The 26,658-nt window shown below is 38.3% G+C and overlaps 1 protein-coding gene across 1 annotated transcript; it reads right to left on the bottom strand.

Annotated features, from left to right (window-relative positions):
- Positions 1-1,808: 1,808 nt before the first annotated feature.
- Positions 1,809-26,381, bottom strand: LOC100406231 (transport and Golgi organization protein 1 homolog). Its single transcript, XM_035280588.3, is given in 25 exon segments — positions 1,809-2,035; positions 2,038-2,283; positions 3,410-3,569; positions 4,917-4,988; positions 5,111-5,190; positions 5,321-5,389; positions 7,071-7,202; positions 7,366-7,466; positions 7,568-7,635; positions 7,711-7,746; positions 7,852-7,912; positions 8,432-8,536; positions 13,887-14,025; positions 14,210-14,300; positions 14,393-14,448; positions 15,394-15,505; positions 15,609-15,731; positions 17,685-17,789; positions 17,970-18,042; positions 19,065-19,174; positions 19,257-19,334; positions 19,582-19,670; positions 21,129-21,150; positions 25,028-25,159; positions 26,101-26,381. Coding segments are annotated over 25 exon segments (2,526 nt in total). The 5' UTR covers positions 26,212-26,381; the 3' UTR covers positions 1,809-1,880.
- Between the last annotated feature and the right edge of the window lie 277 nt (positions 26,382-26,658).

The raw sequence follows: 26,658 nt of genomic DNA, 5'->3' as shown, positions 1-26,658 counted from the left end.
AATAATAATTAGAAACTATTAACTTCAGCATTGTTTAGTGTTCTAAACAGATTGACGGGTAAACTCAAAAGCTGTATTTGTGACTTAATCTTATTTTACATGGTTAAAAGTGGCCCCTGCCCTCTATGGAGTTTTCCTTTTTTTTGAGACAGAGTTTCGCTCGTTACCCAGGCTGGAGTGCAATGGCGCGATCTCGGCTCACCACGACCTCCGCCTCCTGGGTTCAGGCAATTCTCCTTCCTCAGCCTCCTGAGTAACTGGGATTACAGGTATGCGCCACTGTGCCCAGCTAATTTTTTGTATTTTTAGTAGAGACGGGGTTTCACCATGTTTACCAGGATGGTCTCAATCTCTTGACCTCGTGATCCACCTGCCTCGGCCTCCCAAAGTGCTGGGATTACAGGCGTGACCCTCTGCACCCGGCCATGGAGTTTTCCTCTTAATTTCTATTCTTGATATTAAATGAGAAGAAATAAAGACTGAATTCTCTTTTCCTGAAGAATTCATATATTCCTTATGAACTGTGCAAGAGTTGTCTTCTTTCAAAGGTCCTTATCTTTCTAAACTATCTTCAGTCTTTTAGTACAAGGAGAAAATTTTGTTTCATGTCAAAGCTTTTGCTCCTTTATACAAGGTATAAATCAATTAAATATCAAAACAGTGACAAGTCATACACTAAGTTTCAAAGATATTACATCATAGGACTTTAAAGAATGGAAGAATATAGCCTAGCAATTAAGGAAAGTGTCAGCCTTTTATGATCCTAATCTAAATCTTAAACTCCTTAAAAGGAGTGCTATTGCTATTGTAATTAAAATATCTGAAGAGTTCTTAGAAACATAGTTTTTAAAGAAACATTGTTTTAAAGACACTGTGTAGCAATGAATAAGACTTTTGAGTATGGTGCAATTCCAGATAGTTAATGATTTTTAAATAAAAGCACCAATGTTTAAATATTAATTTTGGAATCTGTCGTCCCCCCTTCCCCCCCCAGAAAAGAATTTCAACCCTTGGTTGCTGACCTAGGGCATGGTGTAAGCATCACAGCCCTACATCATTCTTTCTCATGGCGTTATACTTTTCCAATCCTTTTATTATATTCCTTGAAAATCAGTGGCAAGGTATGGGAAAGATAAGAGACCATACATTTTAACATTTAAAAAAGATTTTAGTACTTTTATGACACATCGTTTTCACTTTTCTGTTGTGCAACCTTTCTACAGGAATGGTGAAAGCAATAGAACATCAGGTCAAACAACTCTTGCTACTAATGTAAACTCACTCTCTGAAAACCATTCTCAAATAGAGAATAAGTGTATAAAGCAAGCATGTGAATGCTACACAAGTGGGAACCCACTAACTTCTTTGAAATAAAAAGACATCACTTGCAGAGTTCACAGGTGTCTGAGGGGAGCAGCCGGAAGTGTGCTGCCAGCCACCATCTTCAGTTCTGGGAGACTGAGTTTACATGTTTTCCAAATGGCACAAGCCTCCTAAGAGTCCAATGAATCAACAGACACTTGGGAAATATTAATAAACAACTTTTTATGAACTATTACTACAAAGAACTTCAGCAAGAGGGGAGAGAAAGTTTAGTGATCTTTTAGTAAACATTTTTAGCGTACCAGTCTTTGGGACCAGATAGTTTTTTTAAAAAAAACAAAAATGCTTATAAACACCATTGCTCCGTATTCAGCTGGTGTACACTAAAAACAGGATGATGGAAATACATGTTCTTAAAGCATTTCCACAGGAAATGTTCATATTTTTCATGACATTCTAAATCATTTAGCAATTACAATGCTACATTGGCTAAAACACAAGTGTTCTTTATTGCACATTTCAAAGCAGTAAGAACACTATAGCTTAAAAGGTGATTTTTATTTAGGGAAGAAATGACATTTTTGAATTGTTTGGCTCAAAAATGCATACTGCCAAGGCAGCTTAGTTCTAACATATCTTTTAAAATAAACTTGGATTTTGAAGCCAATGAAGTCCTTTAAAATGAATAATGCACAGTCCTGACTAGTGCTGAGGCAGGAGGAGGCTCATCTATAGAGCCTGGCGGTAGTAAGTCTCTTGCGGCAGGTGGTGGTGGGTAATCCTGGGGAACATGGGTTGGGGGTGGTAATCGGGTACCAGGAATAAAGTACTCTCTTGGGCCAAGAGGACCTAAAGGTCTAAATGGTGCCTGTCCTGGTAAAAACACCCAAGGGTGGAGTGGCACGTCCCGTCTTCCTGGTGCAAATTCTCTTAAGCCTAGTGGTGGACACATACCAGGGCCTGGAAAACAAAAATTATGTCGAGTAAATTCCTAGGAACATAGCTAAATTAAGACAATGCCAGGTATGTTAATATATTCTGTCATCCCTTTTTTTTTGGAGGCAGAGTCTTGCCTGTCAGCCAGGCTGGACTAGAGTGAAGTGATCATGGCTCACTGCAGCCTCAATCTCCTGGGCTCAATCGATCCTCCCCTCTCAGACTCCGAGTAGCTGGGACGACAGGTGCAAACCACCACACCCAGCTAATTTTTGTATTTTTTGAAAAGACAGGGTTTCACCATGCTGCCCAGGCTAGTCTCAAACTCCTAGGTTTAAGGGATCCACCTGCCTCAGCCTCCCAAAGTGCTGGAATTATAGGCATGAGCCATTGTGCCTGGCCTGTCATCTTTATCTTGAGATAGATTTGTACTTGGAAGTACTATATACCATAACAAGAAGATAGACTAAATATGGCTTCATTGCAACAAATATTTTGACAAATTCCATTGTTTACTACTGTATATTAAAAATTTATGTAGTAGCTCAACATGTGCCTAATACATGCCATAACAATCCAGGTGCTGGCCCTGCTGGAAAAGGTCTTCCAGCTTCATCTAATTAAATCAGCAGCATTCATTAGACAGCAGTTAAAATCTTCCTTCTCTTTCCTATCTCCCTCCTTTGTATTCCCCAAGGTGAGGGTTGAGGGTTTTATCTTTCCCTCTCTAATATTCTGTGACCCACTGCTTATGCTTCTGTTGTGGGTGACTAGAAGCTTTATGTTGTAGATTGTGTATATCTGTGACCTACAGGACATCTTAATTAGGGGACGTGTTTTATCTACCTTGCTATCCATTGTAGAACCTAGTACACAGCCAGAGATGTTCAAAAAACATGTGCTGAATATTTCTGGCTTTCTATAAATAGCCCCTTTCCTTATTCTATTAGAGACAATTATTGCCCATCTAATCACAGGACATTATGAAGCCCCCTATGTGTCTTAGGAAACTTGGGGAGAAGTTACGATGTACTCAGTCAGCTTCATCGCTGCATTGCAAAGCCCAGCAATTGCAGGTGTTTCAGCAAGGGATGGAGAGAGAAGATGACCATGCTTTACAGGTCAGTTACTACTGTTCAGATCATCTTACCAAAGGGTGGAGGAATTCGCCGAGGCCAAAAAGGTCCACAAGGTCCACAGAGCTGAGGTGGTGGTCCATATCGAATGGGTGGTGGTACAGGGCCTCCCATGGGGGTGCTCATAAGAGGGACTCCTGGGAAAGGAGGGGGCCCTTTTGGAGTCATATTAACCTGCAGAGTAGAAGCAATTGAAGTTTTGAAATACTCTGGTGTGACAGACAAAAGTACCAACACCAGTAAAAACTAAAACCCAATGAAGCACATGTCAGGCACTTGTCCAAAGAGCAGAATCAGTGCAACAACTACCACTCTCATTTGTTCCCACTGACAGCTTAGAAAGGTTAAAAGTATGTCACAGGAGTGAACACTTTTGCTATAATCGTATTATTGCTTATATCTTCAATGGAAGGGCAAGCAAAGGTTACAAAGGGAAGTCATTCCTGACTAATACTATCTCTACGGCAGGCACTCCCTCTGCACATCCCTCCCTCCCCTCGGAATAATTTCCATATGTAGAATGCGGAGAATAAAAGGGAATGAAAAATCCATTCTCTACCATGTAATAGCATTATTCAGAGTACCTTCAACAGGCCTTACATACGTTAACTCAAATTCTCCTATCTCTAAATCTCTAACAGGACCATCTTACTCTAAATATGCAGGAACACAGGCACAGAGAGTATTAGATAATTTGCTGACAGTCACACAGCATGTAAGAAGCTGGGCTGGAATTCAATGCCAGGTTTGACTCCAAGGCCATGTTCTTTCCACCTCTACTTCTCCTCTCTAACAAAGTAGTCTCTACTCTCTTTGAAGCCTTCTACTTCAAAGGGGTCTTGGCTCTTATCCGAGCTGCCCTTGGATAAAAAGATTTCTCAAGAGATGTGTATTCCTCAAGTCATGTGCTGGAACTCCGAAGCATTTTCCAAGAGAAACAATGTTATATACACAAATGACACCAGCATACTCTAAATACATTCATTCACTAGTAATACTGTCTACTATGAGACACTGACTAGTCATTTCCTATGGGAAAGTGGTTTGGAAACTCTCAATCATTAAAATAAATGTACTTTGATTTCAATACAGAGAAGCATGGTGAGGTCTGACCAGAGGACTTACCAGCCTTAACAGCTACACAAGTTACAAGAAAATACACTTATGTGAACGCTGTTTAAGGCCACTGCTGAGAACTGGCCCAATGGGTAATTATAGACTTCCACTACTCAGTACTTCACTTCCAACAAACATTCTTCTGTTATCAATCTGTAATTTCAGGTCATTCAGAATAGGTTTTGCCTAGTATACAATTGGAGATATTCTTACATAGCACATTTCCAAATAAAGACATAATAATGAATTACACAACTTAAAATAAATGTCTAATCAAACAGGAGAGGGAGAAAAGGCCAACAAATCAGTCAGATTTCAGCAATACTCCCAAGTCAAGGACAAAAGTACGATCAATATCACCAGGCAATTTATAGCCCAGTTCAGTCCACACTTCTACGTACTTACTGCTACTGGATGCTCAGCCAAAGATGTAATGCTGGGAACTGAGGGGACTTCAGGCTCTTGGAGAACAGTTTGCTTTTTTAGAAAAATAAATGAGATAGGTCAGATAGAACACACAAATAGGAGATGAAGCAAAGAGAGAGTTGTAGGAAAAGCCACATGTTCTTGAAATAAATATTCAAAATGGGTGCATTTACCTTGCTTTCGTCCATTGTCCTGGTAGGGGAAGAGCCTCTTGAGCTGTTGTTCATCACGGCAGCTGTACCAGGTCCTGGATCTGTCAGAGACCAGAGAATTGACATAGGCTTATTCTGACTTGCGTACTCTATGAGGCGGATGAAAAAAAAAAAATCCTCTCCCCACTTCCTGCATGGTTTTAGACTCTTTAAACACTCTTGCTCCCTTACCAGAAGGAGAGGGTTTCCCCGATGCCTCAGCTGCCCATTGAGGATGAGTCAGAGGCCCATCCACAGATTCTTGTGAAAGAAATAACAGAGCCCTTGTATGTATTTTTGAGAAGAAATAACACATTGTAGACAGGTTAGGGTTCAAGTCCATCTGGAAAGCAACATTAAAAACGGGTCTCCCGATACTCAGGAAGGCAAATCATTTATAATTTATGCACAGACTTAAAGAATTAAAATAAGCAATGCCTTGCACTGAAAGAACAATAAACCCTGAACATTAATGGCTCTGGTCTATACTTCAAGCTATGGACTTCTATATACAGTATTCTACATTGTGATTTTTGTTCAGTGTATACGTAATCTGAGTTCCATATCTTACTATTGTAGACATATTTAGTATTCAAAATAGACTCAACAGCACTTCACACTATAGTAATGAGAAGTGGAAACATGTATGCCTCATAAACTATAAAGTTACTAAGGCAAATACAGTTGATTCTTGAACAATGCAGGGGTTAGGTGTGCTGATCCCCTTTGCAGTCAAAAACCCACGTGTAACTTTTGACTCGCCAAAGCCTACCTACTAATAAATAGCCTACTACTGACCAGAAGCCTTACCAATAACATAAACAGTTGATTAACACATATTCTGTATATATATATTGTATACTGTATTCTTACCTTAATAGAGTAAGCTAAAGAAAATGTTACTGAAATCCTAGGAGGAAATGTATGTACAATACTGTATTGTATTTGTCTATACTGTAAGTGTACAGGATCTGTTTACAGGAGGAATCATGTGACAGAAATGACAGATAACTGCTGCTGCACACTCCAGTGTCTGGTCTATATCAAAGCAATTCAGCTTTTCTAGTAATGTCATGACTTTGCTTCTTGAGAATACTTCCAGCATCACTAGCGGCATTTTATATGGGTCATGTGGTGTTATTCAAGGTTTATGTTATTGCACCAAACATAAAAAATACACAACAACTGTGAAAGATTATGTTTACATGGAGATTAACATACACGGTGTTTAAAGCCGATACTCGCCACACTGGAGCTCACTGCCATAGCAACAGGAGGTGGCTATGAAATTATTACAGTAGTACAGCGTATGCTACAGCTAACTTTATGCATTTATGATTTAATACTGTGTCTTTACATGTGTTTACTTTCTCCCAATTGTGAATCAACACTTGCACAAGTGTTGATAAACTTTGTAAAATAGATTTTTGTATATTTTACAATAGCATATGATAAAATAGACTAGTATCTACATATATTTTATGCATTCATGACATGCCTAAATTTTTTCTAATATTTCTAGGGTGTGTGGTTCATCTGCAAGTTCTTTCAAATTATTGCAAAGTTCCAAAAAATTTCCCAAGGTATTTTTTGAAAAAACTCTGCATATAAGCAGACCTGCACAATCAAACCTGTGTTGTTCAAGGGTCAGCTGTATTTGGGAGAGGAATCCCACAGAACTTTAAAGATAAAGTAAAATTTTTTTACACTTCATAGTAAAAAAATTAAAAAGAAACAATAAAAGGACCTTAGCGGAAATAATAAATGCTTTTTGTTCTAAAACAAACCTTGCAGTTGAATACTTATCCACCAAGACAAATTAAGAAATTTTCTTTTCTATACTGGACAGACCCAAATTCTAAAGTGTTGTTTGCATTAGAATCCTCAAATAAAAGGGAAAAAGCCACCTGAAACAGTATTGCAAGGACACGTGAATGCTCACCAAATCTAGGCATAGCTCTTTGACTGACAGTAGCAGAGAGCAGTCTTGCAGGTGGATCCACTGTCAGTGGAGGGGAGCATTTTCCACCGCTTATGGGGGATGGGCCAAAAGAGCCATTCTGGCTCAGAGGACCTAAAAGTGACAGCGTCTTGTTACCATTTTAAGACAGCCTTTTTTTCTTAAGTTCTTGAGATTATTCCGAGGGTATCATAACCATTACACACAGAAACAAAAGTCATTTATATACATTTTACACCAAAAACAGATTGTTGCCCTTCACAAGGTGCTCCCTTACCTCTCCGGGGAAGGGTTTGTGTATTTGGTCTTCCCGGCATTGGTTTTACAATCACAGGTTCTTCCTGCAGCGTTGCCATCTTTTGTGTTAATTCCAATAATCTTGAATATAGAGAAAGAGTATTTAAGAAAGACTTAAATATGAAACAGAAACCAATTCTTTAAGAGATAACACTGAAAACATAGGCATCGAAATCACATACTTGTGTCTCAAGTTGGTAGCTTCCCTTTTCTCTTCGGCTATAGCTCTTTCTGCAGCATGAGCTTTGAGCTATTGAAGAAATATATTCAAATTAAATTCTAGGAGACTATGCACCAAATACAGGAAAGTAAAAAGAAATCTTACCCAGTTTTCATGAGCTTTCTTCTCATGGGTAGCGATCTAAAAAAGATAATACATCACAAAATATGCTTACAGATTCATTATAATCGCCTGTATTAATTATCAAAAAATTCTGGGCACTAAATAGGAGACTAGAATCATTACCTGGTTTTTAAATAACCACTCTGTTTTCTGTAATTCATCCTCCATTTCTTCAATTCTCCGCCTAAAAATTACACTTGGCTTTATGAGTTAAGGCACAACCAAATGAAAACCCAAACAATGTGACTATGTTAACACTTACCCTAACAACTGCACCCTAATAGAGCTACTTTAACTGTTCCTAAATATGTTTCTCAAATAATCCTCTTATCTTCCACTATAAACCTTTATTTCCTTTTTTCATCCTTTAATTATATCATAAAAAAATTTCCCAAAGGTAGGATTACTGGGTCTATCAAATGGCAAAATCACTTTAATGGCTTTTGATACATCACACAACAAACTGCCCCCCTCCTCACCCTCTACTCCCAGAGCTGTTTGCATGAACCAAGTTCCCTTAGAGTTTTGCCAGCACTGGGTATTTGTTAATATTTTTCCATCTGTTAACTTAAAATTTAGTTTTCCTTTTGTGTGAATTTACGTATTCATGTCCTCTAACCATTTATTTATGCTTTTGTGCTAAAAAAAAAAAAACTAATTTCATTAGCCAGTGACACCGTCTTAACCGTCTTAGAGGGTGAACTTACTTGTAAGTTTTTCTTCCTCTGCAGCCGAAACTGCCTTTTCATCAGCGGCTGATAGCCTCTGCTCTCGTTCTTGCCGCTCATACTCTTCTTGACTTAATTTCCTAAGATAAAACCAGTTGTCAGTGAAAGTATTTCTCTTTTCCTCCTGGCAATTCTGTCTGAATGCTCTATTATAATGTCACTTCCTATCCTATTCTTAAAAATGCACAGACTATACAAAGTCATGGGAAGGAATTCAAAGTGTCCTTTAGCATAAAAATCCAACTGTGGCCTGTTGATACATCACCTGCATTTTCTAATGTCTCGTAATTCTTTCTTCACTATTAAGTGAATGTAATAAACAAACACTGTGTGTCCCATGGGAAAGACTGTTGTGTTGAAATGATGAATGCTCACTTTTCTTCAGTGTTAGGATAAAACAGGGAATAATTACTTCTCTTATTTTTAACCATAGAAAAACCACTAATTAATTTTCTTCTGCGCTGTTTCTCAATCCAAGACTGGTACCATGATAAAGACGGCCAACGAAAGGGCTTTTTAGAACATGCCTTCTAACTGTACAGTTAACCACAGAACATTTTCGTACTTCAGATATGGAGCTCCCCTACCTATTTCAAAGGAATCATGATTAAGCAGATAGACAAATCTGAGTATTGCCAATGTCTGTTGAACAGAAAAAGAATCCAAACTGTCCCGTAATCAGGGTGCTATGTATTGAAAATTGGTTTTAACCTGATAATTTTCAAGCTCAAGATGTCAACATACTGTAACACAGACCGTAAAGGCAGCAACATTTAATGGTTTAAAAGTGCTACTTGTAGTTACCCTTGTACTTTACTCATAGTCCTGTTGCAAAAGCTACTTGAAACGTTTCTATAAATTGGAAACAATAATAGAGGAGCTATAGTAAAAAAGGTTATTAACACCAAAGAGAAAAGTTGATGTATTCCTTTATAACTGCTCATTTAATATTTCGGCAAATATTTGGTGAGTGGTTAAAATATACTAGTTACCTTATAAGAGGCTAAGATAAAGGTGGGTATGGTAAGTACCACCTCTGCACTAAAAGAGCTCACAGTTGAATGTATAAAAGGTGCATATAAGAATAGAACAATCCCTCCCTGACTCTGGCTTAGGAGGGGATGTGGAAAAAACAAGTCTTAAAGAAAGATTCAAGAGAATTTTGCTTCCAATAATGGATGAGTTAGTCTGCAAACACTGAAGATAAGAACATATAAACAAAAATAGAAAGAATGTGCTTGAAGGCATCAGAAAGCTAATAAGGTAGTGAAGAAAATCCAGTAGGAAAAACCACAGAATTATAAGGAAGTCTGGCATTTTAAGCCATTGTTCCCCAGGTTCATCCACACATTAAAAATAAGCCAGACATATATGAAGGTTGAGAAGAACTTTCAACAGATTCCTGGGTTCAGAGAAACAAGAGGTGGAGTTCAGGGCTCACAATGAGAAGGTCCCCGAGAAAAAGCCCTAGGCTTTGGGTTGAGATCAGAAAAGAGCTGCACACTTGGAGTACTGAACAGGCAACATAATGTCCTTTAAACAGACGAAGCCATTTTTCAATGAACTTAATTGCTAACTGGAATAAAGTGACGACCACCTGCTAGAGGTAATCTCAGATCTTTTCTGTAGGATGCTAACATCATCCGAGACCTCAAATTTCCCCTACAATTTTCATAAACAATGTTTACCACCCCATCAAAACCAACCAGGCATTCCATAAGACAAGACAATGTGACTGCAATCTAAAAGACAAGAGAAACACACTCATAAGGGATCCACATAATAGGATTACCACAGATTTTAAAACAATTGTGCCTTATATATTGAAGGAAGTAAAAGTCAAGATTATGAATTTCAGCAAAGGATCAGAAACTATAAAAGTAAAAAATAGTAAGTGAAACCAAAAACAACTCAATTCATGATTTCAGCAGATTAGATAACTGAGGTGACATTTTAGCACACTGGAAGACAGGTCAGAAGAAAACATCCAGAATGAAGCAAATTCAGGATATAGGAGTGCTGGGCAAGGGGTAGGGATGAGGGATCCTAGTATGTTTAATGGGATTCTCAGGACAAGAGAGAATGAAATAGAATTAATATGTGAAAAAAGAGGCCCCAAATTCAAGAGATGTTTATAACCTCAAGCAGCATAAATGCAAAAAGCAAAAGCAGGGGTGTGGGGGTGGGGGGGTGATGACAAAACCCTACATGAGGCGCCTCCCGACAAAATTGCTGAAAAACCAAAAAGAAAAATGACTAAAGGCCACTAGGGAAGGCATGATGCATTTGAAAAAGAGAAAATAAGAATGATAATAGATTCCTCAAAGAAACTTTAAAACCAGAAGATAACTGGTTATCTTTAAAGTGCTGGTATTAAACAACTATCAAAATTCCATAACCAGTAGAAAGATCCTTTTAAGGCTGGGCACAGTGGCTCACACCTGTAATCCCAGCACTTTGGGAGCCCAAAGCAGGTGGATCACCTGAGGTCAGGAGTTCGAGACCAGTCTGACCAACATGAAGAAACCCCATCTCCACTGAAAAAAAAAAGAAAGAAAAGAAATTAGCTGGGCGTGATGGTGCACGCCTGTAATCCCAGCTACTCGGGAGGCTGAGGCAGGAGACTCACTTGAACTTGGGAGGCGGAGGTTGCAATGAGCAGGGATAGCGCTGTTGCACTCCAGCCTGGGCAACAAGAGCAAAACTCTGTCTCAAAAAAAAAAAGATCCTTTTAAAATAGAGTCAAAATAAAGGCATTTTCATACAAAAATGAACTCACTGAACCTGAATTAAAGTATATTCTTCAAATAGAATGACAGTGATGGCAAATGGAAGACTGAAGATGCAGGAGAATAAAGTGTGATAGTAACTATAAATATGTATGTAAATTGAGTATCAGCAGGATAGCACTGTAAAACACAAAACATTTTGTGGAGTTTGAGCTATATTGAACATTTCAATACATTACCACAATAACATTTAAGTCAGGAGGAAGTTAAAGCCCAGAAAGAGGTAACTCCTCGGCCTGGTGCCTGGTGTGGTGGTTCACGCCTGTAATCCCAGCACTTTGGGAAGCTGAGGTGGGCGGATCATGAGGTCAAGAGATTGAGACCATCCTGGCCAACATGGTGAAAACCCGTCTCTGAAACAAAATACATCTCTATTAAAAATATAAAAATTAGCCAGGCATGGTGGCAGGCGCCTGTAGTCCCAGCTACTTGAGGCAGGAGAATCACTGGAACCCAGGAGGCAGAAGTTGCAGTAAGCCGAGATCGTGCCACTGCACTCCAGTCTGCTGACAGAGAGAGACTCTGTCTCACAAAAAAAAAAAAAAGAAAAAAGAAAGGTAACTCCTCTATGAAGAGAGGTAACTCCCTTATGTCAGACTTTGTAATAAGTCCAGGATACATACTGTGGCCTTTAAAGTAAATACAACAAGACAAGTAGAACAACCTGTAACCACCAAGCTTAAATAGAGAAGAGCAGAAGAATTTAAAATACTCTAATACTCTAATAATTCAAAAAAAGTAAAAAGGAACACAGAACAGGCCATTAAATAAACAGCAGATACCAATATGTAGATTTAAACTCCAATATATTTTAGGAATTACATTTAAGAAGCAAATGATGCTCAGTCTGTGTAGCTACCTATTTATTTATGCTACTCACTCCAAGAAAGATTTTTAGGAGCGTGAACATGTGAGTAGGTAGGTGACTGCCAGGCAGAAACAATAAAGGACATTTTTACTGCAGAAAAAACAGCATACAGAAAGACAAAGAAGTTTAGAGTGGCATGGAAGAACTGTTGAGTGTCTACAGTTCAAGAAGCATCAGAAGAAACTGCAGGAAGTGCACCTGGAGAGGCAGCTCAGGGATAGCTGAGGGGAAAGTGGCCTCTGTACCTGTTTAAACTATGGAATTGACCCTCAAGGGAATGGAGCATACTTGATAGATTTTAAGCACATAATGACATGGACAGACTTGTATTTTAGAAAATTCACTCTAGCAGTTATAGAGACAATCAGAATTTGGAAGCAGATGTATAAGAGAGACTGAAGATAGATAGGTGATTAGCTAGGGGACTGGCATAAAAGATGACAAGGGCCTGAACACACACAGTGACTTTAGGGGTGGACAGCAGAGTACAAACCACACATGGAGACTGAATGAATGCTGTGGCAAGATAGATGATTAGCTAGGGGACTGGCATAAAAGATGACAAGGGCCTGAACACACACAGTGACTTTAGGGGTGGACAGCAGAGTACAAACCACACATGGAGACTGAATGAATGCTGTGGCAAGATAGGTGATTAGCTAGGGGACTGGCATAAAAGATGACAAGGGCCTGAACACACACAGTGACTTTAGGGGTGGACAGCAGAGTACAAACCACACATGGAGACTGAGTGAATGCTGTGGCACATAAATGGGTTAACTGGATCATGAAGAAAAACAGTTGCCATTTAAATAATTCACATTACTATTGGAGGCAGAGAAGTGCTCTTTTTAAAAAAGTAATGAAATGAGGAATGTCTCTCTGAAGCAGGACAGGCATTTAGAGCTGGCCTGAACAAAATCTGGAAAATCTAAACTGGCTGCTTGGTGAACAAAGAATTAGAGAAAAAGTTAATGGTATAGTTGTAATGTTTAATGGCATACGGCAGTAGCAGACTAAGCATTCTAAAAGGTTAAATTTGCTTAGCAAGAGAGGTCTCCTCACACACTGCCATATACACCATAGAGTAAAATATAAGAGCAAACACAAATAGTAACTGCCACAGACAACCTATTTTTAGAGAATTCAGATGTTTTTGTGGAGAAAAAACTTGAAATGAATTATAAAAATATAGTTTTCAAAAGATACCTAGCTCAAAATTTAAGATGTGTATTTCAGAAGATTAGTATCTAAATATATACACCAAATAGTTCTATATTCAAAACTCCTCATCTTTGCCACAATTATGTTTAGTCTGAATATTTGACTCTGTGAAGTCCAAAACTTAATGTACCTTTAATAAGTAAAAGGTCCTTTTTCGAAGTTTTTATTCTACTAAAACATGTCATACAAATCACTCAGACTTTTTAAAGGAAATTATGTAATTGACCACAAAGGAAGGAAAGTGAAGTAAGTGGTGGAACCACAGAAAAGGCGTGGACAGATCTTCAAAAGAGAAGCACTTCCACAGCAGGAACTGTCAGTCCCAGTCAAATGCTCCCTCTCACATGTAAGGCAACAGTTTCTGACAACTGGTTAGAAAGGAAAGAAAAATGCAGGTTATGAGAAACAAAGCAGATAGGAAGAAAGACAAATTTGTACTAATTAGAGATGGAAAAAAGTATAAATAATCCTAAAAAAGATAACATTGTCTATATTAGCACACCTTTATTTAGTCACATGACAGTGAACAGTAAATGATGAAAATCTTACTTTTGCAAAGCCATCTCCTTCTGCTCATACAGTTCATTCAGAATCTCCACTTTCTGCCTCAGGGTTCTGTTCTCATCTTACAGTCCAACTCTGGCAGATTGTAGTGAGTTGCAGTCATCTTCCAATTTCTTTATCTGGTCTGCAAAGGGTCAAACATTAGAGCTCTATGTGTGTGCACAAGAACTTGAAAACTTGGTTGGGGGTTTGGTACTGAGAGGAATGAGAAGTATGAAAGCAGGAAACCACTCTTTATCTATCTAATACAATTTTGCATTTTTCCAATATATAGCAATTTCTTCTCAAGAAGCAACCTACCAACCTACCTTCCAGGTTACATTTAGTGGACCTGGAGGCTCTTAGCTTAGATCGTAAAAGGTTTAGATCCGCTTCAACTACCGATATTGCAGTCTGTGTCTAAAAATTAAAGAAGAGAGAAGTATTCATATAAGTGAGAAAAAGTAAAAGCATTCACAGGCACTTATGGGACTCTAAATAAAGGATTATACCTGAGAGACATCCGTCATCTGCTTAATTTGATTTTTCATCTTCTCTTTCCGGTCACCTAAAAAACAAAAGACTTTCATTGCTTTTTCTTCCCTTGCGTTTTAAATCTGTATTTTCTTGATTTATGCAAAACTAAATAATTATCATGTTCAAACATTTAAAGAACAAACAAAAATAGAACAGAATTAGACTGACTTTTAAGAGAACTGCAAACCTAGATTCAAAAAGTGAATTCCCATTTGCACAATAAACATGTTATACACGCCATTATTGAGCAAGAAGAAACATGTGACATAAAACTCTTTCTTCAATCTCAGATCTATCTCCACCTGGGCTTAGTAAGTGTCTCATTCAGAAAGATTCCCTCCTATTCTCCTCCAGAATTGGCTATCAGGTGTGGTTTAAAACACTCACTATGTAAGCAATATCCAACTTGAGAGACGACATCTAGAAACACTTTCCTCATCAGTAAACACTGCTACCCTATCTTCTACTCTTCTTCTACCCCATCTTCCACTGCTTCTACTCTCATGGCCTTAGTTTCTGGATCCAACCACCTCAGTACTCTTAAAATCAGTTGTGGTTTTCTCTCATGGCCTTAGTTTATGCCTCCAATCACCTTAGTACTCTTAAAACCAGTTGTGGGCCTTAAAATCAAACAGCTCCTGAGATGACGAGTTTTAAAATGTTATCTCCATGAAATTGAGAAATTCAGTTTCTACTACTGTGTATGTTCAATACTTAGAGGTATAAGACATGACCAGTGCAGCTCCCGTGCACCCTTCTAGTCTCAATGGGATGTAAAAACACAGTGTTCCTTGCATGCTACACCATAGCCTAGCAATCCACCTCTGCCCAATGCAAATAGACATATACACAAATCCAGTGATATCTGTTAACAACTCTAAAGCTTAAGAGGAAATGCAGCCAGCTGAAAAGTAGCACTGGTGTACTTAGAGACAGGAAGGGAAAAGGGGTGCATCCTCCTGGAGACCCATCTTACCTGCCGCTTCTCCACTTGCTAATTCATCTGAATCATTTCCTCCTTTATTTTGACCCTCAGATTCAGATTCACATTCTAATCGATTCAACTGTGTAATGCAATTAGTCAAATCCTAGAAAAGAAGTAAAACGGCATTAACAGTCTTTCCAGTTTAGTTCAACAGATTTCATAATAATTCACAAGAATTAAGCTTGTATTTATGAGAAGGTACTTACATTAATATAATCATCCTTGTGAGTAAGAGCTACTTCCAAATCCTTCTCAGACTTCTCAAATGATTTGATTTGTTCACTGAGCTTGGCATGTAATTTACTCCAGTCTTCGATTTCCTGCTGCAACTGAAAAGTTACAACGCATGATTCCCACAGGTTAGGGCTTTTGCACCGGGGACAAGACCAAGTGAATGAGACGGGGAGGTAAGGAGCCATGCCTCTCCTTAGCCTGTCACTGTGGGCTAAGACCTTGGTTAAGTGGGAGGAGAGAGTGGCCCCAATCCTCAGAGCCGTAGTGAGAACATCAGAGCTGACAAGAAAATTGATCTCGTTTATTGCATCCTTCAGAAAATTATAGTCAATTCAAATAATTTTCTTCCAGAAGGAACTGAAGGGCTCATCCTACTATCTCTCAAGTCTAGACTCCTGATCATGTAACCTTCCCTTCGCTAGTGAAGCAGTAACTACTAAAAGGAGGGTGATAAAATATCTAATTCTTAGGTTTAAAAAGTCAATCTATTACCCACTTAAGGCTACTCAAGCTAATAGTAATTAGTGTTTGACAAAACAAGACTAAACACTCTGTTTAATAAATGGTGTTGGGAAAACTGGCTAGCCATGTGCAGAAAGCAGAAACTGGACCCCTTCCTGACACCTTACACTCAAATTAACTCCAGATGGATTAAAGACTTAAACATAAGACCTGGCACCATAGAAACCCTAGAAGAAAATCTAGGCAAAACCATTCAGGACATAGGAGTAGGCAAGGATTTCATGACCAAAACACCAAAAGCATTGGCAGCAAAAGCCAAAATAGACAAATGGGACCTAATCAAACTCCACAGCTTCTGCACAGCAAAAGAAACAGTCACTAGAGTGAATCGGCAACCAACAGAATGGGAAAAAATTTTTGCAGTTTACCCATCTGACAAAGGGCTAATATCCAGAATTTACAAAGAACTCAAACAGATTTACAAGAAAAAAACAAACAAGCCCATTCAAAAATGGGCAATGGATATGAACAGACACTTTACAAAAGAAGACATACGTAAGGACAACAAACATATGAAAAATGCTCATCATCACTGGTCATCAGAGAAATGCAAATCAAAACTACCTTGAGATACCATCTCACGCCAGTTAGAATGGCGATCATTAAAAAATCTGGAGACAACAATGCTGGAGAGGATGTGGAGAAATAGGAACACTTTGACACTGTTGGTGGGAGTGCAAATTAGTTCAACCATTGTGGAAGACGGTGTGGTGATGCCTCAAAGACCTAGAAACAGAAATTCCATTTGACCCAGCAATCCCATTACTGGGTATATATCCAAAGGACTATAAATCATTCTATTATAAAAACACATGCACACGAATGTTCATTGCAGCACTGTTTACAATAGCAAAGACCTGGAACCAACCCAAATGCCCATTGATGACAGACTGGACTGAAAAAATGTGGCACATATACACCATGGAATATTATGCAGCCACCAAAAACGATGAGTTCATGTCCTTTGTAGGGACATGGATGAATCTGGAGAACATCATTCTCAGCAAACTGACACAAGAACAGAAAATGAAATACCGCATATTCTCACTCATAGGCAGGTGATGAACAATGAGTACACATGGACACAGGGAGGGGAGCATTACACACTGGGGTCTATTAGGGGGAACAGGGGAGGGACAGCCAGGGCGGGGAGCTGGGGAGGGATAGCATGGGAGAAATGCCAGATGTGGGTGAAGGGGAGGAAGACAGCAAATCACACTGCCACGTGTGTACCTATGCAACTTGCATGTTCTGCACATGTACCCCAAAACCTAAAATGCAATGAAAAAAAACCAAAAAACCAAGGCTAAACACTCTGATAAGCAAAATAAATTGTACAGAAAATCCAGAACAGACAGAAAATGTATACCTATACTCAATTTTGGAAGTATAGTTTAAACTTGGCATATCTAAGAACAGAATCCTGCATGTACCTTACCTTAAAAATAGATCTGAAAAAAGGCATTCATGTGATATGATACTGGATTCTCTATTTTACATGACCCAGGGCATGTACTTTCCTTTACCGGCTCTTTTTTCTTCTTAAGCCTAGCATTTTCTTCTTGAACCCGATGGCATTCAGACTTCACCTTCTCTTCACTAAGCTTAGCTTCAGTAAGTGCAATTTGAACCTAATGCAAAACACTCCTATTAGTGAATTAATTCCAAAGAAAACAAAAAAAAAGTTACTTTCCCAACCCAACATCACATAGTTTTCATTTTTTGCACATTTTAGCACATGTCAAATTTTTGCTCCTCAATAAAACTATGATATGGTTTTAATATCCTGCAGGAATTATAGTTAGCTTTACCTCCGAAAATTCTGAAGCATTCATGGAAATAACATCTTTTAACTTCTCAATAGATTTCTTCTTTTCTGATATTTGCCATGTAAAAACAGAACACAAAATGCATATTAGGATTTCAGTAGAAACACTGGGATATACACTAAAAAGAGGAAACATCAACAAAGTATATCCCAGAGCCATCCTGTGTTTCAGGTAAATGCAGGTTTTTCAGTTTTGGCCTAGGGAAAAATCAAGATCTTAAAGAGGTAAGGGAAAATAATCAAAGGCATAAATATTTCATGGCATACACAACCTTCCTTGTTAGAATAAAATGTGGTAGACGGCGAGACTAAAAGATGAAAGAAAAGAAATTGAAGAAACTTTCAAGTTAACCAGTTCAAATCAATGTGTTTTTTTTTCCTTGGGGCAAGAGAGAGAAAAAAATCATGAAGGTACTTTAAAAATTCTCTTGCCTAAATTAAAAATGGTAGAATTGGAGTGAGAATAGACAGACCATGCATATACAAGAATTCCAAATCATTTATGAAGATCCTGGCTCCTCAAGGGCATGGGGCATAATCCTTCACTTTTTAACTGTGCGCTGTGTTGCTAACTTCCTTCCAAAGAGTACAATAATGCAAAAGGTTAAAAAAAAAGTAATTTTACAGTGAAGAACCTTGCAATACTAAGCTCAGTGAGGTCATCAAGATTAATAGGATGTGGGATTTATGGGAACCCTCTTTACTATCTTTGCAATTTTTATGTCATTCTGAAACTATTCTATTAATAAAGTAAAATGCTTATAGTGAAAAAAAAAAAACTTTGCAAAAAAAAAACCCAAGGATTGTTCAACTGGATTGTGGTTTCTTAGTTACCCCACGTTTTGGAGGCAGAACCAAGCAATACAACAATTACCTAGGGTTGAGAACCAAAATACTTCCTAGGCCCATAAGAGTAACTTCTTGTGTAAGTACTTACACAAAAATGAACAGAAGTAGGTTCAACTTCCCTAACTCGCACTCTTACTTCACAGAACACCATGGAAAATAAAAAGTTCAACTCCATCTACAGAGTTCAAAAACCAAATTATTAGTAACACTTAGCAGCAAAACTCTTACCAAATCCTGATTCTTGACACTCTGTTCTCTCGCAGATTCTAACATAACACGAAGTTTTTTAGCTTTGTCACCCAGAATTTCCTTTTCCTTTTCAAGTTTCTCGATTTTATCCTACAAAAAAGATTTTAAGATTAGTTATACTCATTAATTTTTACTTTTATTTTAAAATGTAATCCCCAAAAGAAGTTTTTACCTTAAATTTAATTGCTTTACCAGGGAGAATCATTCTTTGTTTCCTGGTTTCTTGAATGTGTTTCTTTAATTCCTTGATCTACAAATAATAAAGCATTCAGAATCCAGAAAAACACAGTAATGTGCTATTGGAACTTACTTTGAAGTGACTGACCTCTAATAGAAGAAAACAGCACTTTACATATATGATTGCTTAAGATCTGGATGGTTTATAGGAATTAATGGAATAATAAATATTATTTCAAAATACCATAGTAACTGAACTATAAGACAGGTGAAAATCATTCAAGCTGGGACCATGGGGAAAAAAAAAAGAATAATTATACCTTCTGTTCATAATTTGACAATTTCTGTTCAAGTTCTGTATTTTCCTTCGTAATAATCTTCAATTTCTCAGAAATCTGCTGTTCGGTGACTGAAAAAAGAAAATATGTAAGGTTATTATGATCACTAAATGAAACTGAATTACCCAATGTATCAGCAGAAAGACATGTTATCTGGCACTACAAGAAAAAGAACTTCTTAGCATAACTATTATGGTTTTGAAATGTGATATGGTTTGGATTGTGTCCCCACCAAATCTCAAGTCAAATTATAGTCCCCAGTGTTGGAGCTGGGGCCTGGTGGGAGGTGATTGGATCATAGGGGTGACTTCTCATGAGTTGTTTATCACCACCCCTGTGGTGCTGTTCTTGGGACAGTGACTGAGTTCTTGTAGAGTCTGGTTGTTTAAAAGTGTGCAGCACCTCCCCGCTCACTCTCTCTTGCTCCTGCTCCTGCCATGTAAGACGGCCTGCTCTTGCTTTGCCTCCTGCTATGGGTAAAAGCTCCCTGAGGCCTCCCCAGAGGCAGATGCCACTATGTTTCCTGTATAGCCTGCAGAATTATGAGCTAATTAAACCTCTTTCTCATACATTACCCAGTCTCAGGTATTTGTTTTTTTTGAGACAGGGTCTCAGTCTGTTGCCCAGGCTGGAGTTCAGTGGCATAATCTCAGCTCACTGCAAACTCCACCTCCCGAGCTCAAGCAATTTTCCTGTCTCAGACTTTCAAGTACCTGAGACCACAGGTGTGTGCCACCACACCCGGCTAATTTTTGTATTTTTTTTTTAATATAGATATGGGGTTTCTCCATGTTGCCCAGGCTGGTCTCAAACTCCTGAGCTCAAGCAATCCTCCTGCCTCGGCCTCCCAAAGTGTTGGGATTACAGGCATGAGCCATCCCACCTGGCCTTGGGTTATTTCTTTACAGCAGTATGAGAACAGATTAATACAAAAGGCAATCTGCTAATAGGAATAAGAATGTAAAAATATTGTTACAATTTAAGAAAAATATAATAAGAACCTTTATTTCAATGAGAGTCTAATTTAAATTTATTTCCAAGATGGGAAACACAGTAAAATGTTATAGGTCAATATTCCTCCCTGCATGAAGCATTTTTTCTTCTCAGAAAATGGCATTGCTTCAAATATGTCATTGGCAAAGAGAAACAGAAAATGCAAGCATGCTGATTTATATTTCTAGTCCTGAAATTATTATTACTTAAATAAATATTTAATATACTAAATCATTAGGACAGAAAAACTGGTCACATGTAATAAACTAGTACATCAATGTTTAAGGTAAATCTGCCCCCAATGAAACTAATCTTCTCCCTACTCCCACAATTTGTTCCTCCTCATCTCCTGTCTCAGTTGGTAGCATCACCATTTATTCTATCATCCAAGCTAGCAACCTAGGAAGAGGAGAGTTTTCATAAGCTGTAAGTCAGTCAGACATCAGAAGTCACTAAAACTACTTACATATAAAACCCATATCAAACACCAATATAGAGGGAATAGTACAAATAACAAAACAAGCCTAAAGATTTACCTTGATATACTCTATTCTTCACCTAGAAAGGACAAATAGAAATGAAATTTTATGTCAAACATTTCATTAATAGGTGTATATAGTTCCTAACACAACAGTTGGAATTGTAACCAAATGAGAATTTAATAAGTTTGCTTTAGCATAATAAATCCACAAGATTAAAACATTTAAAAAGGTTACAAAAGCATTTCAAATTTAACCAGTAGTGATATGTTGCAGTCTGACAGATAAAGCACTAAGATAAATATCTTACTCTGCAGCTAAAGATATGTTTACATATCTAAATGAAAACCAGTCATATGAAATGAGCACTTAACTTGAATAACAGAAATGGCTAATATTTTTATAATAAATATATTAACATTTTATTTTCTCAAAGTCACTTATTTGACAACTCCAAAGAGCCAGAATGAAATCTAAAAACATTGACTACTCAAAAAGACTCTGAGGAAACAAAATTAAAGGTATAATCTTTATACTAAAATACACCTCTTTTGCTTTCCAGAAAATATCTGAGAAATCCTGTTCAAGGCCGGGCACGCCTGTAATCCCAGCACTTTGGGAGGCCGAGGCGGGATCACGAGGTCAAGAGATCAAGACCATCCTGGTCAACATGGTGAAACCCCGTCTCTACTAAAAATACAAAAAAATTAGCTGGGCACGGTGGCACACGCCTGTAATCCCAGCTACTCAGGAGGTTGAGGCAGGAGAATTGCTTGAACCCAGGAGGCGGAGGTTGCGGTGAGCCAAGATCGCACCATTGCACTCCAGCCTGGGTAACAAGAGCAAAACTCCGTCTCAAAAAAAAAAAAGAAATCCTGTTCAAAGTTGACTACTGGCTGAATTTAGAAACAATTCTATTAACACTAAGGTAGATCATTTGACTTTCTTAGACCACTAAAAACAGTGCTCATGAACCTGACAGGGAAGCGAAAATTGCTAGAGGAAAATGCACAGGCAACAAGATAAATGACAACTATCATCTTCCTGAAAGGGCAAAACCCAAATCATCCCCCAAAGACAGCACTAAATTATGGGACAATAAAAGCCAAGGAGTAACTAATTTTTTTGTTTTTGTTTTTTCTGAGACAGAGTTTCACTCTTGTTACCCAGGCTGGAGTGCAATGGCGCGATCTTGGCTCACTGCAACCTCCGCCTCCTGGGTTCAGGAGGCAGTTCTCCTGCCTCAGTCTCCCAGTAACTAATTTTTAAAAAAGAATATTACTAAATTTCTTTGCAACCCAGAACATATTTATCCCTTTCAAATGTTATAAATGGTAATGAAATACTAACACCAGTTCACAAGTCACCCATAATAATCTCACTAAATTAATATACTGTTTACATAATACACTGTATAATATACTGTTATTATATATAGCAATTAATATACTGTACACATAATAATTCAGAAATTTCCAAGATGGAAAGAAAATACTCTCTCTCTCTAATGGCCTTGCTAATGAGAGTAAACTTCCTGTGCTCCATTTCACCCAAACTAACAAGCAAGCAGAGACCAAGGTTCCAAAACTCAAATGCTGAGGCTGAGAAACAGCAGTTAGGACACAGAGCCTATATAACTTTCTGAAAAACAAAAAAGGTGTTAGTTTTTTTAATTAATAAATAGGAGAAACAAGAGTGGGAAATGTAAAATGTTTTCACCTTTTCCCCTTCCATTTACCCTTCGATTCTCCCTTTTTATCTGAGAAAAAGGCCCATGAGGTTTGAGAAAGCCTCACAGGAAAAAAGACCCTTCTTTATAAGTGATTTTACAATCAACTGTGAAAGCAGAGAAAAATTATTAACGATGATATATGTGATATAATTATAAAATCAGAAGAAGAATACTTAGTTTTAGAAAGATTTGCATTCAATTATTTTGGCCATTTTAACTGTTAAATTTCAGTTGAAAGCTTTTCATATCTGCAAAGCTCATTTATACAAAATAATCTCCTAATTATGTTAAATAACATATTCTCCCAAATATGTTAAGCTAAATGCAATACAGTATAATCATAAGTAGGTACAAGTATGAGTATATACACTTATACGTACATATGTTTAAGTCTGAAAGATAAATTCTGCACAGACTAAAAGATTAAAAAAAATTAATGGTGTGTCTTTGCACATGATATAATCTGTATCTCCAAATAAAAAATATTTTGAGTAAAATAGTACATAATCAAATCAGAAACACACATCTTTTAAAAACTGAAAACTTACCTCATCTAGATAAAAGAATTTTTATCATTTTGTTGTATTTCCTTGCAGCATTTATTTTCTGTGTGTATATTTACAACAGTTTATCTACACCTTAAAGGCTTAGTTTCTACTTTTTTTCTACTTCATGTTAAATTGTGAGTATTTGTTGTGCTCCTGCTTTTGAATTATATAAAGCAGACTAATATCCCATTATATGAACATAAAATAATTTAACAATTTTCCTACTGTGAATCACAGTATGTTGTGCAAAGTTTTCACTCTAATAAATACTGTTCCATTGAATGCTCTTATGTAAGATATTTATAACTTTTTTTTGGATACAGATTCTCACTCTGTTGTCCACGCTGGAGTGCAGTGGCACAATCTGCCTCCCCAGTTCAAGCGATTCTCCTGCCTCAGCCTCCAGAGTAGCTGGGATTACGAGCTTCTGCCACCACACCTAGCAAATTTTTGTATTTTTAGTAGAGATGGGGTTTCATCTTGTCACCCAGGCTGGTCGCAAACTCCTAGCCTCATGTGATCCACCTGCCTCAGCCTCGCAAAATACTAGGATTACGGGTATGAGCTACCAGGCCCAGCCATGCAAGATATTTAATGTATGACTGGTTATTTCTTTTCTTTTCTATTTATTTATTGGAGATGGAGTCAAACTCTGTGGCCTAGGCTGGAGTACAGTAGCACATCTGGCCTCACTGCAGCCTCCACCTCCCAGGTTCAAGTGATTCTCTGCCTCAGCCTCTCAAGTAGCTGGAATTACAGGCGTGTGTCATGACACCAGCTAATTTTTTAATTTTTAGTAGAGATGAAGTTTCATCATGTTGGCCAGGCTGGTCTCAAAATCATCGCCTCAGTGATCTGTCTGCCTTGGACTCCCAAAGTGCTGAGATTAGAGGTATGAGCCACCATGCCCGGCCGACTAGTTATTTCTTTTGGATAGATTACTAGACATAGATAGTAATACAATATATAAGGAGATAACCATTTTTAAGACTTCTGACACACATCATGAAACTACTTTTCAGGATGGCTCTAAGAATTCCCAATTCTACTAACAGTGTACAAATGACCTATCCAATTGTTTTTTTTTCCTTTCTGAGTGGAGATAAAGACCCAACTAATTCTTATTATTTAAATTTTGATATAAGGGACATATAAATTGAAATTTTCCCATCCAGATTATACATGTTATCTTGTTTACTTAAGAATTTATCAACACATTGGCCGACTGCAGTGACTCACACCCCTAATCCCAGCACTTTGGGAGGCCGAGGCAGCTGGATCACAAGGTCAGGAGTTCAAGACCAGCTTGGCCAAGATGGTGAAACCCCATCTCTACTAAAAATACGAAAAAAAAAAAAAAATTAGCTGGGAATGGTGGTGGGCGCCAATAATCCCAGCTACTCAGAAGGCTGAGGCAGAGAATTGCTTGAACCCGGGAGACGGAGGTTGCAGTGAACCAAGAGGTGCCTGGAGGACAGAGCAAGACTCTGTCTCAAAAAAAAAAAAAAAAAAGACAATTTACCAAGACAAAAATTACACCAAATTATTTTACAGGGTTAGCTTGAATTAAAAGCGTTAATTTCCGTTCATGTTAGTAACTAAAAAAGAAACAAAAGGGCTATGATTATAAAACCATACTTGAATTTATGAGATATAGTATACATTAATTTACTCACAACAAGGATAGTTCTCCAGAAGACAACAGCAACTGAAGCAATTCCCAAGAAGGCAGTGATAAGAACAGGTTTCCATGGCAGTCCATAAAAATCAGGCCCAGGCTGAACATCATCGGGCAATGTAGAAACTAGCTGAAAACGGCATATTAGAAATAATGAGAAACCTTAAAGAAACAACATAAAGCAGTCACAAAGACTCATCCATAGAAACTCTAAAACAACTCTGTCAGATACCTATCCCCTCAAATATCTTCCATAGCTCTCACTGCTTCAAGAAAAATAGGACACTGGGAGTCTCATACTTAGTGTTTGGCTTGTAGTGTTTCAAAGTATTATGAGTCTAAATGTCTTTAGGTTGAGCATGTATTTCTAGTTTGCAATAGGCCCTGATACAATATGTTATCTAAAACATGGCTAGAATCTCTCTGGATCATACTTTTCTCTTGAATAAGTTGGGTTTTGTTGTTTAAGAAAACACATAAGACAAAAAACCTTAGATATACAAGTGATCAACTTTTTATGGCTAAAAATAAAACCAATATTATGATAATGAATACCACAAAGAAGTGCTATTCCTCTAAGATTTACAATCTTAAATCAACTCTTACATAAACAAAGAACAAATGCTGAGTAAATTATGATAGCTCCTGATAACTGATCTACATAAACCGCTTTGAATTTAGTGCCTTAATTCTAAATGTTTCCTTGAAGACAGTACATTAAACACCTGTCTGCTCTATGCTGTTTCACGGTCCTCTGCAAGTACACTATCATACTGGCCCCATCTCCCAATAGTGCCGGGGTTATAGTGAAAAGACCTGTAGGCTGTGTTTTGATCATGACTGTACACCAGAACATAAAGTGCTGTCATTTCGTTAAGTACTCAACTAAAAAAAAAAAAAGTGACGAAACCTCAAACACACTTCCACCTGACTCCCTAAACAGCATAAAACGTCCTCGGATCTGACACTCCGTTTCTCCTTTGCATAGACAATCGGTGCACCCACTCTGCTTAGAATTCATCCACCCGCCTGCCAAAGGTGGGGTCCCTCCATGGGAATGGGGACTGTCACCTCCAGCAGCTTGGCTATGAAGGCTGCATAGAGCACCGACAGGGGTCCCAGAAGTTCCAGGTCCCCCGGAGTAGCGGGGATAGAAGATACCGTGGCAGGTACTGAGTCCATTGTGTAGAACAGCTGAACAACAAGCGACACGTCCCTGCGGAACGGCACTGGGCCCCTGTGTTTCAGAGCTTTCTCCTTCGGAAAGGCTCCATTTCAGGGGGCGGATAGTGGGATTAAACTTCGCCTTCCGCAGCTGCCGGCACTTTCGCTTTAGGCCTTCTATAAAACACGTCATCAGCCACTGCCCCCTGGCGCACGTTACCGCACCTAAGGAGCGGGCCCGTGGGGGCGGGGCTAGAGTGGACGGAACCAACCGTCGAGGGAGCGGGGGGAAAAGAACAAATAGAGCTGGAGCGGAAGAATCCAAGTAAAGAGGGGCGGGGGTGACTGGCGCTTCCTCCAGGAACCCGCGATTTAAAAAGCCCGGAGCTAGGAGGCCAGGGAGCTACCCAGAGGAGGATTGTGGGCGGCAGCTGGGTAAATGGAGAAAGGCAGGCCTCTCGTGCC

The sequence above is a fragment of the Callithrix jacchus genome, chromosome 19, assembly GCF_049354715.1.
Source record: "Callithrix jacchus isolate 240 chromosome 19, calJac240_pri, whole genome shotgun sequence".
Lineage (NCBI taxonomy): Eukaryota > Metazoa > Chordata > Mammalia > Primates > Cebidae > Callithrix > Callithrix jacchus.
This window is presented reverse-complemented; position numbering and strand designations above follow the sequence as displayed.